Genomic DNA, 22524 nt, shown 5'->3' with positions numbered 1-22524 from the left:
GGGGGCGATGTTGCTGCTGTGTGCGATTCCAACTCAACAACTTTAGGTACTTTTGAAATTTAGCAACTTGGACCGTGACTCCGGCACACAGGGGCCTACGACTCTTCTTGAATAACGTCATGCGATCTGTAACATCCACTTTGAAGCAGATTGCCCCGTAGTATTTATGATTAATACATGCTGCATTAATAACCAGGGCAGCCTGCCGGATTCAAACCGCGAACCCCTGCAACAAGTGGCGAATGCGTTTACGCTCCATCACTGCTCACCTTTCAAGACCGGCACCCCCTCCCCGCAGCCGTTGTGTCTTCTATTCACTCCGCAGCAGCTTAGGGTGCAAGTTCATGCGTCGGCTGACTGAATGCACGTGCATTCTGAATCGGAATACTATTGTGTAGCGCACGGTGTCTACACACACACACGCAGCTATGTGTGCGTATACGGTAGTGTAGTGGAAAGCACGCTGCTCTACAAACCCAGAAACCCGAGTTCGGTTCCCGTTCACAGCCAACACCAGTGACTATTATTTGAATCAGCCCTGGCCCTCCCCTAGGTCGACTCAGTCTCAAATGAGTACCTGGTGTGGTGTGTAAACATCGCCACTTCGGGGACAAAGGCGGCCGGGTGTGGTGTTGGCCACCCACCTGCTCATGTGCCGTTCATTAGGATTAAGCTTAATATCTTTAATTATATTTACGAGATGTTCAGAGTTCAAAGTTTTTGACGAATCATCAAATAATACATTATTTAAATGCATGCCTACAAAGGGCAGCGTACTTCAATAGGGATTACGGTTGGTAGGGCTATTTTAATAAACACAATAGACAGGAAGGACAAGTTCAAAGGGCTCGCATAATGCACATGCATAATGTGCGTTGCCTCAGTAATTCCCCCCCCCCCCACATTGTGCAAGAGCACAGAAGGGTGGTCAACACATCTACGCCTCTAGATAAGGAACGAAACAGTAAGACTTCTCCACAAATCTGGCTGTCGCCTGATGAAGCTAGTTGTAATTACTGGTGAAACGTCGTGCTCAGCTTGTAAATGTTGTGGCTTGGCTCTCCAACACACCACTGTGCTGTAGAGATTACATGACATCTGAATTACTTTGTTTGGAAACATAAATTCCTCCGCCAAAGTGAACATTAAATCAGGAAAATCTCGCCAAACACAGGGGTGAAGTTTTGACGTTACAGTAATACCCTGATTTACATCTCCCCCTTTTACTTAATTTTGCAAATATGTCACCGATTTATTAATACCGCTACCCAATTTGCGTCACTTCAACCCATACTTACGCCACTTTCTCGTATCCATTGCCTCTCAGCCTTCACCACCACCACCACCACCTACCCTGCAAATTGCTTTGATTTACGTCGTTTCGATATTCGTCGTCGCACCTTTCAGGAACGCATCCCCGACGTAAACTGGTGAATTACTGTACGTGGTTTGCCGCCGCTTAGATTCTCATCTCCACGTCGAAAAGGAGTGTGTGATTTCGCGTGTCTTGTTAGAGAGGCTCGCGAGATGTGGGAGCGCTGCATCCGTTGGAAGATACTCTGGTGTGAATGAATCGACTGTGAGAACGATTTATTTACCACGTGTGCTCTTTGTGAATGTTTTTTTTGGGTGTAATACAACTCAAATTTTCACACTTTGCCGCATGGATCTAGCCGACCACTCGTTGAGGACGTCAGTCGTACGGACGCCCGGACGGTGAATCGTTAACGTTCAAGTGTCAATGTTAGGGGCGAGCGTTGAGATTGAATGCCGTGGTGCGGAAAGAGTGATGGAGACCGGGGTTTTGTGTTGAGGTGACATTGAAAAGTAAATCGTCTATACACACACAAGAAATGGAGAACGACTCAGCATCCTTTAGTACAATAACAAGGATGGGGAATCGTGTAGAAATCGTTTAACAAAGAGGCAGGGGGTGATAATTTCAGACCCAAGAACACAACCCCAGTGTTCCCATGAAGTATATTATTTGTTGAACACGGTTTTTCCCAACACGGCACGGAACGTAACCCCCCTCGCTCCCCTCCGTGTTCGGCGAGGTCTGCCTGTATCTAAAACGAAACTCACGTTTCTGTTCACTCATTTGTTCGACTTGATGGAAGTAAAATCAGACAACCCATTTCTGAGATGACACGAATTGGTCGGAGTGCGGAGCGGAGTGGCAATGTTGGCATTTGCAGGGAAATCCGTTCGCAGCGGCCGCATTGCCAGCTGATGCGCATTTGTGAGCAGTGTCGGAGCGACTGACACCGCAGTGAGCAGCATTCGACAGCACCACAGCACCACTCTCCCATCCCCTACAGTGCAACTCAGCAGTCTCACAGAATATATAACTATTCATAATACATCCTTATTTACAGCCCTTGTGAAATCGTAATCTCCATGTGCTGCTGGATGAAGGCCTCCCCATGCCGTGTCAGGTGTGGGGATTGTTTGGCCATACTTCACCACGATGGTGAGTGTGGGTTGGCGAAGGCGCTGGGTCAGGACTGGTTCAGTTATCGCTCACCGCTGATCTTAGCCGTAGCTGGCGATGGAACTCGGGACGCTAGGCTCATAGCACAGTGCGCTAACCACTGCGCCAAGGAACCGCATCGCTTCCAAGTGAAAGTCGTTCAATGCGACGGCACTTTCTCTGTGTGTACGTTCTGTTATGCATGGGTTTTCTCCAGGTTATCCAATTTCTTCCCATAGCTTAAAAAACGTCATTCAAATATTTCGATAATCCTCATTATACGGTACCAATTGTGGCCATTTTTGACTCTACCTGAAGTCATTTGAATCTGCCCTTTGACCTGTCATAGGGCAGCATTGACAACACCACATGACCTCACTGGGGGGGTGAGGCCCAGATCGGTTTGCGGTGATTGATGATTTCGTACCACATACAAAATGTGCCCCAATGACCATTTCACCCGCAAAGTGGCTTTTTCTCTCACATCTCGGAAGCTAAGCCGGGCCAAGCCTGTAGAGTTTTGTGTGTGCTGCCACCGTGTGTAACAGGTGCTATAGGGCGTGCGGCTACGTTGCGGGCAACAGGAAACAGTGCAATATAATCCATTATTGTAGAGGACTTCTATGCTCTGGAATCTGTGCTCACCATCCTTTACCAATCTGCATTGACCACCGTGAAGTATGGTCGAATATCCCCTACGACTCGCATGGCGCGGGGAAGCCCTCATCCAGCAGTGGATTGATGAAACGCTGTGCGTGTACAAAATGCACAAAAAATTTACTACATACATCAATATTATTAATATGAATGGTTGTGTTACAGAGAGTGCAACACCAAACTTTTAATGTTTAGAATGGATCGTGGCACGGACGCGCTGTAGACAGTGGGGGACGCAAGGGGAGGGGGCGATGGGGCCGATCACCCCCTCCGCGAGACCCTGGATATTGGTGTTTTATTGATATTCACCAGAGAAAATACACCAAATGTTAAATAGGGCTCTATTTACAAATCTTGACATTTTGGGACTGCCATCCCCCCTTGGGAGGTTTCTACATCCATCTCTGGTTTTAGATGGAATGAGGAGGAGGAGTTTTGTGATGGGTGGGACACTTGTGCAGGGTAGAAAGAGGGTGGCAGGAGGATAGGGTGAGCAACTTGGGAGGTTGAGAATAGGACGTGGTGCACAAGCGTTGAAGATGCAATCAGGAGGAGGAGGTTGTGATGGGCGGGACACGTGTGCAGGGTGGATGGAGGAGGAGTACCAGTCACCGAGACTGGCATTGGAATGGCACCCAGAGGCCCGGCTCCAAGGGGAAGACCCAGATGCTGGGAGTCTGTGAGAGTGGACGTAGGAGGTCCTGCTGTCATCTCTGCAACGGCTGAGGGCTCTAGCAGAAGGAAGGAAGTGATGGTGAGGTGCATTGATGTTGATCGAGATGACCTCCTGAAACATGTATCACATCCGGCCCAGTGGGAGATTGCTCGACTGGGTCACCCATCGTCCTCATACGGTTCATAAAATTAGTACCGCTTTGTGGGAAGTCATCATTGTTCTTTGGATAGCCAGGCCCTGCCATCAAAATGTGGATTTTCCACCAGCTCAGGGTTAAAACAAGGATATGCGTTAACTTATTGGCCTTCATTTTGATGGCGAAGGTTCCAAAGACGGCGCTGGCAGGTGCAATGTACAAAGACTCATTGAAAATGTCACTGATAACCCAATGCGTCGCAACACATTCCGAGAACAAAAATAACGCCGACATTGTGAATTGGTTGGAAATTGCCTCTTACTGTGATAAGGAAGATGCTGATATTTTTCCTTAAAAACACAATAACTCTTGAGCTTCCAGTCAACAGCAATACTCTTGAGCCCGTGACTTTAGGGTCCGAGTTAGTGACCTGGAGCGGTCACTTATAATACAGCAAATATACAGTGTGCACAGAGGTGCTATCCATCATCAAACAATTGAAATTAGATAGCAGTTTGAACAGCAAGGTTGAAATGTTGGCAGCGTCATCCTCATAGTAAAGCAATGTAAGCAAAACTCCATTCTGTCTCCACTAAGATACAGTGAGGGAAAAAAGTATTTGATCCCCTGCTGATTTTGTACGTTTGCCCACTGACAAAGAAATGATCAATCTATAATTTTAATGGTAGGTTTATTTGAACAGTGAGAGACAGAATAACAACAAAATAATCCAGAAAAACGCATGTCAAAAATTGATTGGCATTTTAATGAGGGAAATAAGTATTTGACCCCCTCTCAATCCGAAAGATTTCTGGTTCCCAGGTGTCTTTTATACAGGTAACGAGCCAAAATTAGGAGCACACTCTTAAAGGGAGTGCTCATAATCTCAGCTTGTTACTTGTATAAAAGACACCTGTTTACAGAAGTAATCAATCAATCATATTTCAAATTCTCCACCATGGCCAAGACCAAAGAGCTCTCCAAGGATGTCAGGGACAAGATTATAGACTTACACAAGGCTGGAATGGGCTACAAGACCATCGCCAAGCAGCTTGGTGAGAAGGTGACAACAGTTGGTGTGAATATTCGCAAATGGAAGAAATACAAAATAACTGTCAATCTCCCTCGGCCTGGGGTTCCATGCAAGATCTCACCTCGTGGAGTTCCAATGATCATGAGAACGGTGAGGAATCAGCCCAGAACTACACGGGAGGATCTTGTCAATGATCTCAAGGCAGCTGGGACCATAGTCACCAAGAAAACAGTTGGTAACACACTACGCCGTGAAGGACTGAAATCCTGCAGCGCCCACAAGCCCCCCCCCTGCTCAATAAAGCACATATACATGCCCGTCTGAAGTTTGCCAATGAACATCTGAATGATTCAGAGGACAACTGGGTGAAAGTGTTGTGGTCAGATGAGACCAAAATGGAGCTCTTTGGCATCAACTCAACTCGCCGTGTTTGGAGGAGGAGGAATGCTGCCTATGACCCCAAGAACACCATCCCCACCGTCAAACATGGAGGTGGAAACATTATGCTTTGGTGGTGTTTTTCTGCTAAGGGGACAGGACAACTTCACCGCATCAAAGGGACCATGGACGGGGCCATGTACCGTCAAATCTTGGGTGAGAACCTCCTTCCCTCAGCCAGGGCATTGAAAATGGGTCGTGGATGGGTATTCCAGCATGACAATGACAAAAAACACACGGCCAAGGCAACAAAGGAGTGGCTCAAGAAGAAGCACATTAAGGTCCTGGAGTGGCCTAGCCAGTCTCCAGACCTTAATCCCATAGAAAATCTGTGGAGGGAGCTTAAGGTTCGAGTTGCCAAACGTCAGCCTCGAAACCTTAATGACTTGGAGAAGATCTGCAAAGAGGAGTAGGACAAAATCCCTCCTGAGGTGTGTGCAAACCTGGTGGCCAACTACAAGAAACGTCTGACCTCTGTGATTGCCAACAAGGGTTTTGCCACCAAGTACTAAGTCATGTTTTGCAGAGGGGTCAAATACTTATTTCCCTCATTAAAATGCCAATCAATTTATAACATTTTTGACATGCGTTTTTCTGGATTTTTTTGTTGTTATTCTGTCTCTCACTGTTCAAATAAACCTACCATTAAAATTATAGACTGATCATTTCTTCGTCAATGGGCAAACGTACAAAATCAGCAGGGGATCAAATACTTTTTTCCTTCATTGTATATATTTACTTCATCAGCCTCTTGGCTTTCCAGACCAATGATATCCAGCGGCAGTATTTCTTTAAGCAAACAAACTGGACAAATTTCAATTTTCTGGGTCTCATCAGCAGTCAGCTTGTTAAAGCTGCTGGGTTGCCAGATATTGGTGAGAGCATTCATCTAAACAATTGTTCAACACAAAAGAGCAGAATTGTATATATGAACTCATGATTTATTTATGTTTTTCAAAACTGGAGCGCTTAAGTGAGCCTCCGCAGCACGTGTCAGCAGCCGTGAGAAGCCAGCAGACGCGTGGCACTCTCCCAATGTGACACATGGGGTGTCGCTAACGCCACGAAGGGCACTTGCAGGCGAAGAGGCATGAAGCTCGCATGGCACAACCCTCGCACGGTCAAGTGTGACGCTCTCATTCCGTCTTCAGACTTCCTAGATTGTGATTCTAACTTCCAGGATCTGGTTGACGCTTGACGTAATTCCAGACGAATTGCTGTGTAGCCAGTTGCTGAGTTTGGCAGTTCACCATTGAGCGAACTGAACGATGACCAACAGCGTGCTGATACACGCCTGCACACGGCACGACTCATTGGTGTGGCTGTGTCGGGTGGTAGAGGGTCTAGACGACACAGATTTGATCAGATCATTAAGTGGGCATTACCGAAAGCTCAGTTATGAACAAAGCTGGGTCTGTGTAGGGTAACCCACCTGCTCAAACTGCTGTCAAATTATCATTATTTCATGAATAGGTGGTGATGGATTATACCATTATGTTCACCTTGCATCGGACGTGATTATGAAGTGACCAGGAGGTTGACAGTACAGTTAGTGGGATTGTGATGTTTTGTGCGGGCCTTTGAGTCGGGGTTTTTTCCAGATGTTTCGCTTTCCTCCCATATAGAAAACACTCCCTGCATCGACAAAAAGATTTTTAAAAATAACGCTTGCGCATGGATCCTGGAACACTTTCCATCGTGCGTGTGTCAAAGGAAGTCGTTAAATTGAGATAACAGTCACGCTGTCGCCATGAAGCAGTGCCTCCGTAGGCCACAGTGAGACCACGGGGCTCGCATTTTCGGCTGTGCCCGTGAGGGCATGCGTCAGGTGGCAGGGTTAGGATGCCAAGGCGTGGTCCTTTTAATAATAATAATAATGTTAATTTGTGTAATAAATGACTTCCACACAGCTCCGCTCCTTCCCCCTCCGGGTGATTTCCCTCTTCACACCGCCGTAGACGAGGCGTCCCCCTCCGAGCACCCACGATGCTCACTCCGCTCTCCCGGCCTCGCCGCTGACTGACGGCATTCCGGAAGGAGAGGCGAGCTCCGTTGGAGGATCCGCCACGTGGCCCGCGGCGAGGAGGGGATGAGCAGCGACGCGTTCTGGACTCCAGGATTCCAACACCGACCCCGAGTCTTCCCCCGATCTGCCTTATATCCCTCCCGGCGGAGCTAAGTTCCGCCTCTAGCCTCGCCCCCGTCCTTTTTGGCCCAAATATTATCCCCCCGTAGGATTGGATGCTGTACCCGTTACCCTCTGGCACCCCCTGGGTGGTGCTCTCTCATTACATTTGTAACACGCACAATTTTCACTTGCACGAAGGCCGCAACCCTGAGGCGCAGAGCCCAGCTCAGAGATCAGCTCAGTTAAAGTGAAATAGAAATGTGTTTTCGAGTAGGCGCTAAAAGGTAGGTAAAGTCAGCGCTGCAAATGTGGAGGGGGATGGCGTCGTTCTCTAGGTGGAGGGGCCGACAATGGAGAAACGATGTATGGCGATCGTGGTCCCGAATCTCGGCGTTGAGAGTAATTCCTAGAGCTGCGGAGAGTTCTTGTGGTGGTTTGGGAGCAGGGCGTCAGGAGGCCCGAGAGGCATGGGGGGGCAACCGGTCCCGTAACAGAGGCAGGCGATTTTGGAGGTGATTCTGATGGAGATTGGGAGTCAGTGGAGAGCCCGGAGAGTGAAGTCGGAGGTCAGGTCGCGGTTAGTGGGAGGTGAGGACAGTGCATGCGAGGTGGTTTTGTAGACGTTGAAGTTTCGTTAGGTTGTTTTGGGAGGACTGTGTGAATACCGATTTGCAGTAGTCGAAGCGTGAACTGATGATGCTGCATGCGAATGTGTTTGCGATATAAGATGACGAAGGGCTCTAAGGTGATAGTTACAGTTTCTGATGACCAGGTTGGTGTGAGTATTGAACGACAAGGTGGGGTCCATGGTGACACCTAGAAATTTTAAATGGTCAGTAAATGTAACAGCGAACCGAGCGATTAGGATGGTTGTAGGTGTTGAAAATGATGCTAGCTTTTGTCTGGTACTGATGAGGATGGCTTTAGATTTGGAAGGGTTGAGTGAGAGAGGGTTGAGTGAGAGAGACCGTGAGACCAGAACCAGCGCTGGAGTGCGAAAAAGCCGTCAGAAAGGTGTGCAAGCCCAGAGGTGTCATATGGGTGGGGGGGGGGGGGTGAAGGCGGAAAAAAGAAGAGTGTCGTCGGCGTATAAGTGATGGTGAATTCCTAAGCTGTGGATGAGTCGTCCAATGGGTGATGTGAATGCAAAGAATAGTAGTGGTCCGAGAATGGATCCCTGAGGGTTGCCACAGCCTGTTGTGAAATAAGGTGATGAAAAGTTGCCAAATACTCCTGTCGGAGATTCAAGATTTTATCCTGCCGAGTACTGTACCAGTGATGCCGAAATCGTAGAAAAGGAGGTGGACGAGGGTGTTGTTGTGGTTTATGCCGACGAAAGCAGAGTAGATGTCAAGGGTAATGACGGCGACTATGGAACCAGAGTCAATGATATGCAGAATGTGGCCGAGGATGCAAGTGAGGATGAGTCTCAGCAGAGTTTGTTTTGCGCTGGTTTGTGTCTGGGTTTTTATGAGAAGCTTTGATCAATGTGGCCGGTTTTCTCGAGAGTAAGTCTCTAATAGCAACACAGCTGTGCTGTACATGGCAGTTTGGTTCAGGCTGGATCATGTTCACGAGAATTATCGTGACACCCGTTACAGACGGATGTACAGTGAATGCAGAAACGCTTTGAGCCTTGCTTGGAAAGTGTTAAAAACAACTCCCAAAGCAGCCCAATGCAATAACCTCTTTAAAACGGTCTTGGGACTTGTCGATATTTTTCTGGAATATGAAAGGACATCACATTAATTTTGTATTATTAGACCTGGTTAGGTTCATCCAGTAGTCATCAGTTCACATAGTTCAAATGTTGCTGCAGGGGCATTGTGCAGACTTCCCCTTGTGCGGTTAATGTAATAAACATAGCCCTGGCTCTGCATCTCACGTTTAACCCCTTTTTATAATCCCTCACTGTCTCTTACTGCCCTCCATCAATTCACTGCTGGACAAAAGGCTTCCCGCACTACGTCACTCATGTGGATTGTTTGTGGACTGTTTGACCATACTTCACTATGCTATGGCCGGATGTTAAATGGTTAGTGTGCTGTGCGAACCGCTGCACAATCACCGTCATCGCTCGCCATGTTTATCATTCTCGGCCTTTATTTATGCAGGAATCTAGATGCCCCGGGGGAAACCCACGGTATTCAAGGGGTCGTAAAATCTCCTCTCAGTGCTGCCTCCCAGGTCTACGCCCTGTCTTGCTATGCAGGTGAAATACCCTGCACGCGTGATGGTGTCTCAGCGTGATCCGCAAAGCCTCCCAAGTTGCCTGACTAGGGGCGCGCGTCGCCACCGCGTCCTGCCGGGATGGAGCCCCCTATAAGTGGTTGGGAGAAGGACCCCCCCCCGCCGCCCCACTTCCAAGATGATTTTGAGAAAGCAGCGTAGGCGCCGTGTGGTATCGGTGGATCTAGGGGCGAGTCGCTGCTGCGTCATGCGGAGACGCGGAGCCGGCATCGCTGAGTGCGAGGGGTCACATGCGCATGTCAGCCACCCGAGATTGTAATCCCGCGTTCTAAAGTTTTGTGGTTATTCCATCTCTGATGACGAAACGGGGCATTACAAATTAATGACGTGCTGTTTAACTCTGCTATGCGTGCCACGTCTTCTTCCATGTGACGTCCGACGTTTAACGTCGCTCGTCACACCCAGAACCCAAACCGGCCATAATTCGTAGAGGCAGTAATGACAGTGGAGGCTATCCAGAGGACAGCGGGAGAGTCTTATTAGCGCGACATGGCCTAACTGCCCTTTCCCGCTTTTACGCACACGCGTGCCCTAATCCTGGGAGTGAGCACACCGGGTGGCGACGCTCTCACTCGCACGCACGCACGGCGAGAGAGAGTAGCAACGCACGCACTCGCACGCACGGCGACAGAGATCCTCGCTTAGCCCCATCGTGGAGGCACTGCCCTGCTACCGCTCGCTCGCTCCGCTGCTGTCGAGAAGGGCCTCCACGAGTGGGAAGCTCTCGAGAGCCCCTCTAGAGAGGGTGTTCATGAGCCACTCTTCCACGCTCGGCCAGAGGTCTTTACACCACCACTTGCAACAGTGGTGTTACACATCGATACTGCTACTGAGTGCAGAGAGGTGGAGGAACTTGCTCGTAATTTATTCGACTCGCGATTATGCAAAGATAATGACAAAAATTCCCTCAACACACGCAGCGTACACATACACAGTATACACAGCGTACACACACACACATCGTACACATACACACACAGCGTACACACACACACATAGCGTACATATACGCACAATACCCGCCATTCACTAAGTGACGGTGACGTCACTGTGGCGCCTGTCCCAGGCCAGGTGCACTTTGCGGCCACTTGAAGTGTCGAAGGCTCACTGACAGGAGGTCTCGGGATAGACCCATGTGCCATGAGTTGGCTGACTGAGATGACTGATAGATGCACCAGCTGTAGCTCCTATTGTGCCAACTTGCTGTATTTAGCAACCCGGCGCTCCACTCGTTGTTGTGAGCGTCGCTCCTCCGCCCTCCGTTGTTGCTGAAGGGCGACTGCCCCCAATTGCCCAGTAGCGTCCTTCATGATGCTCCTCCATGAAGGCTGATTTTGAGACCGCTGGTAGCAGTCGTCGGCAAGTCCACTCAGCTCCACATCCTTCTGTACCGCATCAGTCCATCTCTTCTCCAGCCCATGTTGTGCCTGTTTAGCCCCCTCTATGCAGCCAATCAGAAGCTGCTTGTGCATGCGGTGGCTGGGCATGCAGGCTACATGACCCAGCCAACGGGGAAGCTCACTGATCGGAATGTGTCCAGATCTTTCAAGGATTTGTGAGCTCCTAACACAATTCAGCCTGGTTAAACCCAGGATCAATCGTAGGCAGGCCAGCCTGAATGTTTCTAACTGGCGCAGCTTTTCCATTAAAGGGGTCCACGTTTCACAAGCATAGAGAAGGGAGGGCATGACTGTGGCCGAGAAGACCCAAATCTTCGTGCAGAGCGACAGACCAGGTAGCTTTCACACAGCATTACGCAGCCGATGAAAAGATGATGCCGCCGGATCGATTCGGAGTGAGACCTCTGCTGTAAAACCGGAGCTGGTCATAAGCACACTGCCCACGTGTGGGAAACTCTCCACTATCTCCACAACTGCTCCATCACCAATGGGGGAGCTGAGGGGTGGAGTGTTTGGTGGCACAAAATACCCAGGCAGGTGCTTAGTTTTGGTGGGACTGATGGTAAAACCCTACACACATACATCATACACACAGTGTACACATACACACACACCGTACACACACACACAGTGGACACTCACACCACAGACATACACAACACAATACGTAGAGACGTGACGCTAATCACTGCGCCACTGTTCCCACAATCGAGGAAGACACACAGACACGCTCCCAAATCAGACTGCTGTGAAGCATGGACTACGGCCACACACAGCTGACTGTGGGAATGATCTTGTCATGCGCGATACAATCACACAGCTCGCAGCTCATTTGAAATACCACGTGGCCGTGGGGCTGTTTCAAGCGGGAATTGCGTTATTTATCACGAGCGGCCGTGCTGCTCTCGTGTTTGCCCCTGCTGCTGATTATGATGATAAGTGCATATTGTTTCAATGCGCAACATCATTACTTTATGACTGTTCTAATGACGTGATGCAGGCGATCCGTCATCCCAACGCAGACCTGGGTAATTACGTTACTGACTTTTGTGTGCATTTGTGTACATTGTACGGTGCGTGCGCGTGCCTTCGTGGAGTAGTAGGAGGCTGGTGCGGTGGTAGTGTGGTGGTTCGTGCACCAACCCGGAGACCTGAGTTTGATATTCGGCCACAGCTAATGTCAGTGGCGATCATCTACAACGGTCCTACTTCCGCCTTTGTAAACCTGCACTGACTGGCGTGGTTGAAGCATGGTCAAAGAACTCCGGTGACTAAGGCGGCATGGGGAGGCCTTCGTCCAGCAGTGGATTCCCAAGAGGGCTACACATTACATGTTTATGCGCGAACAAAACATCATTCAGTCATCGTCTCAGCGAGTACCGTTCGGTGTCTAAACATCAGCAATGTGGGGACAAAGGTGGCCGTGCCAGGTGCTGGCCACGTCATCGCCTGGAGCGACGTACGGGCCTCAACAGCATTTCCCCCCAACAGTCTCTCTCCAAACGGGGTGTCACTGGCTCTGTATATGATGTATGTACGTTCAGCAAGGGGCCACACGGTGCTGTCTGCGCTGCTTGCACGTGGCTGCCTGTGATCCAGCGCTGTGGAGGCAGCATTCAGGATCGGTTAATCGCGTCGAGGAGCCGTACCCTGGCTCGCTAGGAGAAGACGGTACCGCAAAAATGTGGACTCCGCCTGTTCCATCTGTATGCGATATAGCGTTTCCCCCTCGTGCACGTGGGTTTCCTCAGGGTGCTCAGGATCCCTCCCCCTAACACCTTAATATATAGAGAACCACAGAGCTTGGGCAATTGTTGGCAGCGCCTCATTGCGTGGCTGCTGCCTTCCCGCTCGTCTCTGGTTCCTCCTCACGACTCCCAGCCGTTCTTTCTCTATATGGGAGTGAGCAAATACTGTTCATAACAGAGGTGGGACAAAGTCATTGTTATGCAAGTCCAAGTCGAGTCGCAAGTCATCAAATTCATGACTCGAGTCTGACTCGAGTCCAAGTCACATGACTCGAGTCCACATCTCATAGGTGGGACAAAGTCATTGTTATGCAAGTCCAAGTCGAGTCGCAAGTCATCAAATTCATGACTCGAGTCTGACTCGAGTCCAAGTCACATGACTCGAGTCCACACCTCTGGTTCATAATATAGGTTTTTGGGTCAGATCGCGTTATTTATAAATGTGTCGTAACCCTCCACCACCCGACACGGCCAAACAGTAAAAAATGTGTCACGTTTTCAAAGCACAAATTAATTGACTTCTTTAGCCCACCGGTGTGCTGAAGAGAGAATCAACAGCATTTTAAAATTTGAGTACGACGTTTCGCTGATAATTACAATCAGCTTCATTGGGCAAGAATGGTGAAGCTATCCTATTGCTTCCGGTCTTAAATAGAGCAGCATCAGGGTGACGTCATCATTTAATTCAATTCAATCTGGTGCAGTGATTCGAGGCAAGGAGGGGGAGGGTATTGTAATTATATAGATTGGTAATCATTACATTGGTATTTGTTTCCCTATTTAAGACCGGAAGCAACAGGAGAGCTTCACCATTCTTGCCCGATGAAGCTGATTGTAATTATCAGCGAAACATCGTACTCAAATTTTAAAATGCTGTTGATTCTCTCTTCAGCACACCGGTGGGCTAAAGAAGTCAATTAATTTGTGCTTTGAAAACGTGACACATTTTTTACTGTTTGGCCGTGTCGGGTGGTGCAGGGTTACGGCACATTTATAAATAACGCGATCTGACCCAAAAACCTATATTGTGAATAATATTGGTCGCGAAAGCCTACGTGTTCAAGCAAATACTGTGTTACAAAGTGTAAGTATTATTATTATTAAAGGTGAACACGCTGGATTTGCAACCCAGAGGTTGTCGGTTCGATCTTCCGACGCGGCAGTCGGAAACGACGGCACATCTGTGTTGACTCCAACTCAGCGCTATTAATGGATATGTGGTGGGGTAATGCGTGGGTACCTTCTCCAAGCCGTCGGGCCAACGCGGCAGAGTAGGCCAAAACAATGCCCTTTGAAGGAGCTATGTCGAACTCCCTCCAGCGGAGGCCCTTCTGCCAGCAGTGGCCTGAGCAGGCACCTGCGGCTCTGCACCTGTGCCGAGGAGTCGTATCATTGTGTAATAATTCTTCAGGAGACGGCTTCGGAATCGGTCCTTTTTATTTCCACTTCACGATACACCTTGCTCACTCACTCTCCGTTGCTGGCAGACAACGGAGAGAGGACAGACCACCCACCAAGTCCCCGCCGCGCACGTGGCAACCCCCGGCCCCGTCCGCGCGTGACCCTGCTCTCTTCCTGCTCCAGTCTGCTCTCGATCGTTCTCCTCCCCTTGCTCTTAACACCTTCGTCACGTGGTTCCCCCAGCCAATCATCCATGGACAGCTCCGACCATTCTCGATGGTTCCCTGTCAATCCCGGGACCACGCCCCTCATCCGGCTCCCCATTAGCTGGGGCCCCGAATGGCTAAGCCCATCCCCCTGACGGCCTGTCATGATGACGCATGGGCCATGGTCCCTATCTCAACCCCTATTGGCTACAAGCAGGACCGGCAAGCCAATCCCCACGTGAACCCTTTGTGGCTGTTATTACATCACCCCCCCCCCCCCGGTGAAAAAAAATTTAGCCGTCTCGGCTGGAAAAGGGGTGAAGAACCAATTCCGCAAAATCTTATTAGGGCACCAAGGTGCATTTAACAATTTGAGGGTGAACCAGCGTTTCCGCGTCTAACAACATTCAACAGTCACCCATAATAATAAAAAAAAATCACAACATACATTAGGGCGCCCCTGCAGCGCGGTAACGACAGGGAATTAGCAAAACGATCAGACGTTAACGAAACGGAAGAGATCTCGACCGCGTACGCGACGCGGGACCCTCTCCGCTCCCAGCGCAAGGTCGCTTTGCCTCCGGATGGACAGGAGGTGGCAGGCTCAAAGAAGAAGTCGGTTGTTGGTGCTCGGTCGCGTCCAGGGCGGGCCCCGTTGGAGGGGGGGCAGCGGGGGCTTCCTCAGCCCTCAGAACCTGTTCATCTGCAGGAGGCACAACACAATCCCCCCTGGAATCAACGGGCGCATCACGCGGCGTAGTCGGCCCAGCAGAACCCGGCAGGTCAGCTATTGGGGATGAAGGACCGGCGCGCGCATCAACATAGGGTTTAAGTCGCAAAGAATGAACGTACCACCGACGTTTGCCGTATTGAACACGGATACTTTGCGAGTTCCGAATATCTACGAGCGTCACAGGCCCCCGCCATGGCCTGTGCAGTTTAGGGGACGTGCCCGCCGGTACTTGGGGGCAGTGGAGCCATGCCAGGTCTCCCACCGACCAAGGCATGCGAGTGTGCGATCGACGCACATACCGTTCGTTCCTTGCCTGAGCACGGCCCGTCGCACACCGGGCGGCCTCTCGCGCCGCCGTTACTCGTTCAAGCGAGTCACGCACGTGGTCAGGCAGGGAGCGGGACGGTTGCTTAGCCGGCGTACCCAGTTGCACATCGATGGGTGGAACATTTTCACGGCCATACATCAAAAAAAACGGTGAGTATCCCGTGGACGTGTGCGGAACCATGCGGTATGCCGCCAAGACGCCTGGTATGTGCAAGTCCCAATCAGTTTGCTTTTCACTGACCGTGTGACAAAGCATAGCGGAAAGGGTACGGTTGAATCGTTCCACCATACCATCTGTTTGTGGATGGTATGGGGAAGTGCGAACCTTCTTTGTACCCAGCGCGTCACAGACTTCCCTAAGCAATTTAGAGGAGAAGTTCCGGCCTTGATCTGTGAGCAGCCTTTCAGGTGCCCCCTTGTCCATGACATACCCGTTCAAGAAAGCGTCGGTGATGGACGCCGCCGTTTGGTCGGGCAGAGGCCAGGCCATCGGCCATCGAGAAAAATATTCCACCCCGACCAGAAGGTACTTATTGCCCCTAGCCGACGGGGGAAACGGCCCCAGAATGTCGAGAGCCACTAATTCGTTAATACGGGACACTTCAATGGAACGCAACGGTGGTACATAGTGGTTCCGAGGCGGTTTCCTTTTCGCACAGTCATGGCACGAGCGGACAAAATCATTGATGTCCGCCGTCATACCGGCCCAGAAAAAATCCATTTGCATCGCGGCCACAGTCTTTTGGACACCGAGGTGCATCAATTTGTCAGCGTGCAGAGCACGGAGCAGGTCGTAGCGAAGCGAAGTAGGCACCACCAAGCGTGGTCGGTCAGACACCCCGTCGGTGCACATTAGCAATCCCGACTTACCCCGAAACATCTGCCACTTCCAGCCTCCCAATCGCGATTTCTGTTTCCCAACGAATTTACGTAGTGGAGACAGCGAGGCGTCGGCCTCCTGCTCGCGCAACCAGACCGCGTGCGGCAACCGTAAGGTGTCATCGGTGTCCACCGACACCTGCTGGTCCTTCTCTTTCGCTTTCGCCCCTGCGTCGTCCTCATTCGCTATCGCCCCCATAACCGGGCAGGGCGATGTGGGCGGTATGGCGCAGCGGTGCGTGCCCGTCAGGCAAGTGCAAGGAGGAGCGGGCGGCAGCCTTGAGAGCGCATCAGCATTCGCATGACGGGCTCCCTTTCGGTACGTTATATTGAAGGAGAATTCCTGTAACGATTCCAACCACCGGGCCAATTGGCCTGACGGCTGATCTAATTTGAGGGAATATTGCAAAGCCGCATGATCAGTGCGGACTAAGAATTTCCGTCCATACAGGTACGGTCGGTACAATCGAACAAAATGAACAATTGCCAAAAGTTCCCGCCTTGTCACGCAATATCGCGTTTCCGCAGGGGACAGAACCCTGCTGCCATACGCCACCACCCTCTCAACCCCGTCTTTGCGCTGCGACAAAACGGCCCCTATGCCGATATCACTAGCATCCGTATCAAGGATGAACGGCTGTGAAAAATCAGGGTAATCTAACGTAGGTGCCGTGGCGAGGTGTTCCCGAAGTGCCTTAAAGGAATTTTCTTCCTCCGCCCCCCATTTAAACCTTTGATTTTTACCAGTCAGAACGTGTAATGGTTTTGCCAACGTCGCAAAGTTCTTAACGAAGCGGCGATAATAGGAAGCGAATCCAATAAACCGCCGAACATCACCCACTGAAGTGGGTGTGGGCCACTCACGTACACACTTTGTTTTCAGAGGGTCAGTAGATACACCGTCCGAGCTGACAATATGACCCAGGTAACGGACGGAGTGTTGCAAGAGGTGGCACTTCCTCGGTTTAAACTTAAGGTCAGCCGCACGCATCCTTTGAAAAACTGTCTCAAGTCTTTGGAGATGTTCCTCGAACGTGCGGCTAAAGACAATTATATCGTCCAGATATATGAGGCACGTTTCCCACTGCAGTCCCGCCAACACCAGTTCCATTAGCCGCTGAAACGTGGCCGGGGGCCGCGTTCAGGCCCATCGGCAGCCGATTAAATTCAAAGAGGCCTTGCGGTGTGCGGAATGCCGTTTTGGGTTTTGACTCGTCATCGAGGGGAAGCTGCCAAAAGCACGAGGACAGGTCAAGGGTGGAAAAGAATTTAGCACCCGATAACGCATCCAATGAGTCATCCATCCTCGGTAAGGGGTATGCGTCTGCCACCGAGATTTTATTCAACCAGCGGAAATCAACGCAAAACCCTCGTACTACCATCTTTCTTCTTAACCAAGACGACAGGCGCGCCCCAAGGGCTATTGGATGGCGAGATAATATCCGCCGCCAGTAATTCATCTACCGCCCCACGCACGTGTTCCCTTTCCGCGGGGCTCATGCGGTGAGGGTGCATACAGACGGGTGGCGATGCACCGGTTTCAATATGGTGCGACAAAAGCGATGTGCGTCCGAGGTCCAAATCATTCTGCTGAACCACATCAGCGTACTGCAGCAACAGCGAACGCAAGGCGTTCCTCTGTTCATTAGACAAGGGACGAATTCTCTCCGCATAAATCCGCGATCCAGCGTTCTTGTGAACGATCATGCGAAGATCCATGAGCAGGCATCCGCATTGCGCGGGCGGTTTCTCACAAGAGGCGAAATCGGTAGTGGCGTGAGCCAGCACCGATCCCTCCGGAACAACCACGCGATCAGGTCCCCCATTCAAGACTTGCATGAAAGGTGCCTGACCCAGGCGCACAATCGTTTGTGCCGCCGCCAAAGAAAAAGATTTCGATACGGAATTCGATGGGGATAGCAGCACGCCTTTCGCACCCCTTCCCATTTGAAGCGGTTTTCGGTAACGTAGCGGAATGAGCATTTGCGCTCCCGATGGAACTTCCACGGTAGCCGCAACTACAGCAGTAACTGCGTTACCTGTAGGCGCCTCGGCCAGCAAGGGAAGGCAGGAACGCCATCCTACGACCCCCCCGGCATTTCCAAACAGTCCTGGTCGACCCGTATTCGCAACGGCATCCGGCGCAGGAAATCTGTCCCCAACAAGCATGGAACAGCTAGCGAGCGAGAAATCAATACACGTCCTGCGGCGGTGATATTTCCAATAGCTATGCTCACATCCACCTGTCCGCAGATACCCACCATTGGCGGCAACACACGCATCATTACCCTTGGCGTATTCTCGACGCAGGAATGGACAACAAATGGAAAATCACATCTGAAATGATGGTAGCCGACACGCCAGTGTCCACCAAGATATGGACGTCAACGCCGTCGATGGTACCACGTACCGTCGACGAGCCCGACGCCGCAGCCACAATCCTGCGAGCCCAATTTCTTCCACTGTGTCGCGGAGCGTGTCAATGGAGCAGAAGTAAAATTGGCTCTAGGAGTGTTCGAATGAGTGCAAGTGGATGAATGATGTGACACGACCTGCCGGGTGTCCGTATTGTGCCGACTCGCCCGAGGTTGTTGCAGCTCCGCGGCAGGTAGAGGAGATGGAGGTCCCCTTGGCAGAGGAGGCGATAGCAGAGGTCGGCAGCGGCAATCACGGGCGAAGTGGCCCCGTCTACCGCACTTGAAACACGCGGCCGACGTCGGCCGGCGGTCGGACGACCCGGCCCTCGCACGCGGTCGGCCCCGTGTAGTCGTCCCGCTGGTCGCGCAGCCGGCGGCCTGGAATCCTACGCGGAACAGCCGCTGCCAACATGTCGTCATCGCCCGAGTCGTCGGAGCAGTGGACCACCAGTCGCGGAGACCACCCCAGCGGCGGCCCGTCGATCTCGGGTTTCCCCCGTCCACGCCGCCATCTGGTCCCATCGCTTGATATTAAACTTAGCGTCCAGGCAGCGCGCCACCCACCGCGATGAAAGCGGTTCGTGGCCGCACACTGGTAGCGAGATGTTGAGCTCCTGAGACAACTCCAGCATGCGGGAAAGAATGAGTGGATCCAAATGCTCGGCCGTTGCGTCGGGGTAGGCGGCCATGGCCATCGCCATCAACGCCCCCCGATAGGCCAACGGCGATTCCTCCGGTGCCCGGCGACGCGACATGAATTTTCCTGGTGGCCGATGTCGGCGGGTCGTAAAATTCTGCCATCTCTGTGAACGCATCCCACAGTGTCTTCTTCTTGGACGCCGGGATGGCGCGGAAGACCCCCAGAGACACATCATCGAGCAGCGTAGGTAGCGCTGCCAGCGCTTCTTCCTCCGTCCAGTTGACAGATCTAAATGCCGACTCGAAGCGCCACGTAAAAGCACTCCAATCACCTCCGGCGGTGAATTCTTTTATGTGTGGAAGGCGATGTCCCACGGTGGCAGGCGCGCGCCGCGGGTGTCTCCGGCCGCCGTTCCCGCTCTCCGCTCGGTGCAGGCAAAATGGCGTCCGGCGGCCGCGTGGGTAGCAGGCGCGCCTAAAATGGCGGCTGACGACTCCGACGCAGCCGCCCCACCCAAGACGACGGTGTCCTCCCGCGTGGCAGGAGCAATGGCGGGGCCCGACTCCTTAGTAGGACCCTTTCCCGCGGCGTCCAGTTGATCGGCGATCTGGCGACCAACGGCTGGTGAGGACGCCACCGCGGTCACCAAACTGAGCAGAATTGCGCGCAGCGACTCAATCTGCTCCGCCATCAGCCGCCATTCATCTCCCGATCCCGCAGTAGCCGCATCTTCTCCCAGTCGGCGCTGAGAGGCGTCGAGGCGAGCATCGTCGGCCGGCGGCACCAGGGCTGTAGCTCCCAACAGCTCATCTTCGTCCGTCTCCGCCTCTTCCTCCGACAGAGCACGGGCAGGTTCTTTTTTCTGAGGTGTTTAGACATCTTGACGATCGTCCAAACAGTCACAGAATCACTTCTGACACCAATGTAATAATTCTTCAGGAGACGGCTTCGGAATCGGTCCTTTTTATTTCCACTTCACGATACACCTTGCTCACTCACTCTCCGTTGCTGGCAGACAACGGAGAGAGGACAGACCACCCACCAAGTCCCCGCCGCGCACGTGGCAACCCCCGGCCCCGTCCTGCGCGTGACCCTGCTCTCTTCCTGCTCCAGTCTGCTCTCGATCGTTCTCCTCCCCTTGCTCTTAACACCTTCGTCACGTGGTTCCCCCAGCCAATCATCCATGGACAGCTCCGACCATTCTCGATGGTTCCCTGTCAATCCCGGGACCACGCCCCTCATCCGGCTCCCCATTAGCTGGGGCCCCGAATGGCTAAGCCCATCCCCCTGACGGCCTGTCATGATGACGCATGGGCCATGGTCCCTATCTCAACCCCTATTGGCTACAAGCAGGACCGGCAAGCCAATCCCCACGTGAACCCTTTGTGGCTGTTATTACAATTGCACAGGGATTCTTTGTCTGCGGGGAAAAAACCCAAAACCTTTATCCTGCAGAAGGCCAGATGGTTTAAAATGTCAGCCCTGTTCTCTCTCAAACAACAAAACATTTATTTCACTTCATTATTTTCTTTGATCTTTTATTATTTTTCTTTAATCAATCCCGTGTCTGATCACTGGAGCAGAGGCAATCCACTCGGCACTCGGCTGCGTGCGTGCGGTGTTCTGAAGCACACGCAGAGATAGTTAAGACGTGCTGTTGGCGAGCGCCCGTTAAGGCCGGCCGTGACACACACAGGTGGTGGTGATTCATGTGGCCAGCACAGTGCATGCCCAACCGCCTTCGTCTTCCATTCTGATGCTCACGACCAACACCTTCACACCACGAACTGCTGACGTTGTGCTGAGTCAACGTGGGGGAGGCTGAGGCCAGGTCGAGATAGCCACGGGTGCTCGTGATGGGTGCTCACCGACAGCACTCACAGTGGCTTTATCGTTTATGTGGTGAGCATATAAATCACGTGCCGCTACGAGTGAGCGCCTATAATGTATGTAATTCATTTAGCCGGTGTGTGTGTAATGTATAGAGTCAGTGTGTGTGTCATTTATATAGCCGTTATATGTAATTCATATAGCTAGTGTGTGTGTAATTTATAAAGCCAGTATGTGTGTGTATATATACGTTATATAGCTTGCACAGGGCTCCGTGATTTATCACGAGTCTCCGACTCCATTACAGCGCTTAGCTTAGATAATTTCTCATAATGGATCCGTTGCACGCTTAATAATTTTCCGAGGGGTAAATTGGTATTGATGTATTTGCGTGTTCTTTATCGATTGTGAAACGGTATTGGGGGCTGGCAGGCGCGGTGGCCAGGTGGAGCGCACTCCGTGGGGCGTGCCCAGCAGCAGCGTGACCCAGGGGGACAAGGCCACGGGTTCGACACCCGGACCTCACGTGACTTGGTTACTCAGCCGCTCCTCGTCAGGGAATCTGCGGCCGGGGTGGCGCTGCAGTTGAAGCGATTGACTTGCTGTTGGGGTCGGGAGGGCGTAGGGTGGCAGCGCGGCGCTGTGGCGGCGCTACTCACCTTACAACAAGAAGCTCCTGGTTCGATTCCCGACTTGGGTTCCTCTCTGCGTGGAGTTTGTGTGTTCTCCCCCTGTTCTGCATTGGTCTCCCGTTTTTACGGTTTCCTGCCATAGCTCTAAAAAGCTACACACAACGTAAATGGTATTGGCGAAAATATATCCTATTGTTGAAACATTACATACAAGCTTTTCAGGACCCTCCGAAAAAGGAATCTTTATACTCTGTGAGGCTTTCCTGGGTAAACAAGCACAGTAATAATAATACAATCTCATGAAGGGGGTTGATTTATCTTCCCTCCACAGTCAGTAAATTTGGTACCAGTTTGTGGTAGGCCAATAATGGTTTTGTGTTCAGTTAGTTTTTGTGTTTAGTTTGTTGTCCTTCCCCCACACCTCTGATTAGCACGATTGGCTACGTATGGTGCGAAAAGAGTTCAACATAAGCATATATGCGTTTGGAGCCAAACATGCATTTCGAGTATTTGGCTGCTA

At 51.4% G+C, this 22524-nt stretch overlaps 1 protein-coding gene across 3 annotated transcripts in view; it reads left to right on the top strand.

Annotated features, from left to right (window-relative positions):
• LOC144945190 (kinase suppressor of Ras 1-like) overlaps positions 1 to 22524 on the top strand; it is a 132367-nt gene that overhangs the window by 97580 nt on the left and 12263 nt on the right. Inside the window, exon 21 of one of the 3 annotated variants that reach the window (XM_078873480.1) lies at positions 7372 to 8527. The exons of the other annotated variants lie outside the window; for them this stretch is intronic. Within the exon in view, the coding sequence (XP_078729606.1) occupies positions 7372 to 7432 (61 nt within the window). The 3' untranslated portion in view covers positions 7433 to 8527. Of the gene's footprint in view, positions 1 to 7371; positions 8528 to 22524 lie in introns of those variants that run through there. 3 annotated transcript variants of the gene reach the window in all.

Source organism: Lampetra fluviatilis, chromosome 37 (assembly GCF_964198595.1).
Source record: "Lampetra fluviatilis chromosome 37, kcLamFluv1.1, whole genome shotgun sequence".
Lineage (NCBI taxonomy): Eukaryota > Metazoa > Chordata > Hyperoartia > Petromyzontiformes > Petromyzontidae > Lampetra > Lampetra fluviatilis.
Note: the sequence above shows the minus strand (reverse complement) of the source record. Positions and strands in the feature narration are given on the sequence as shown.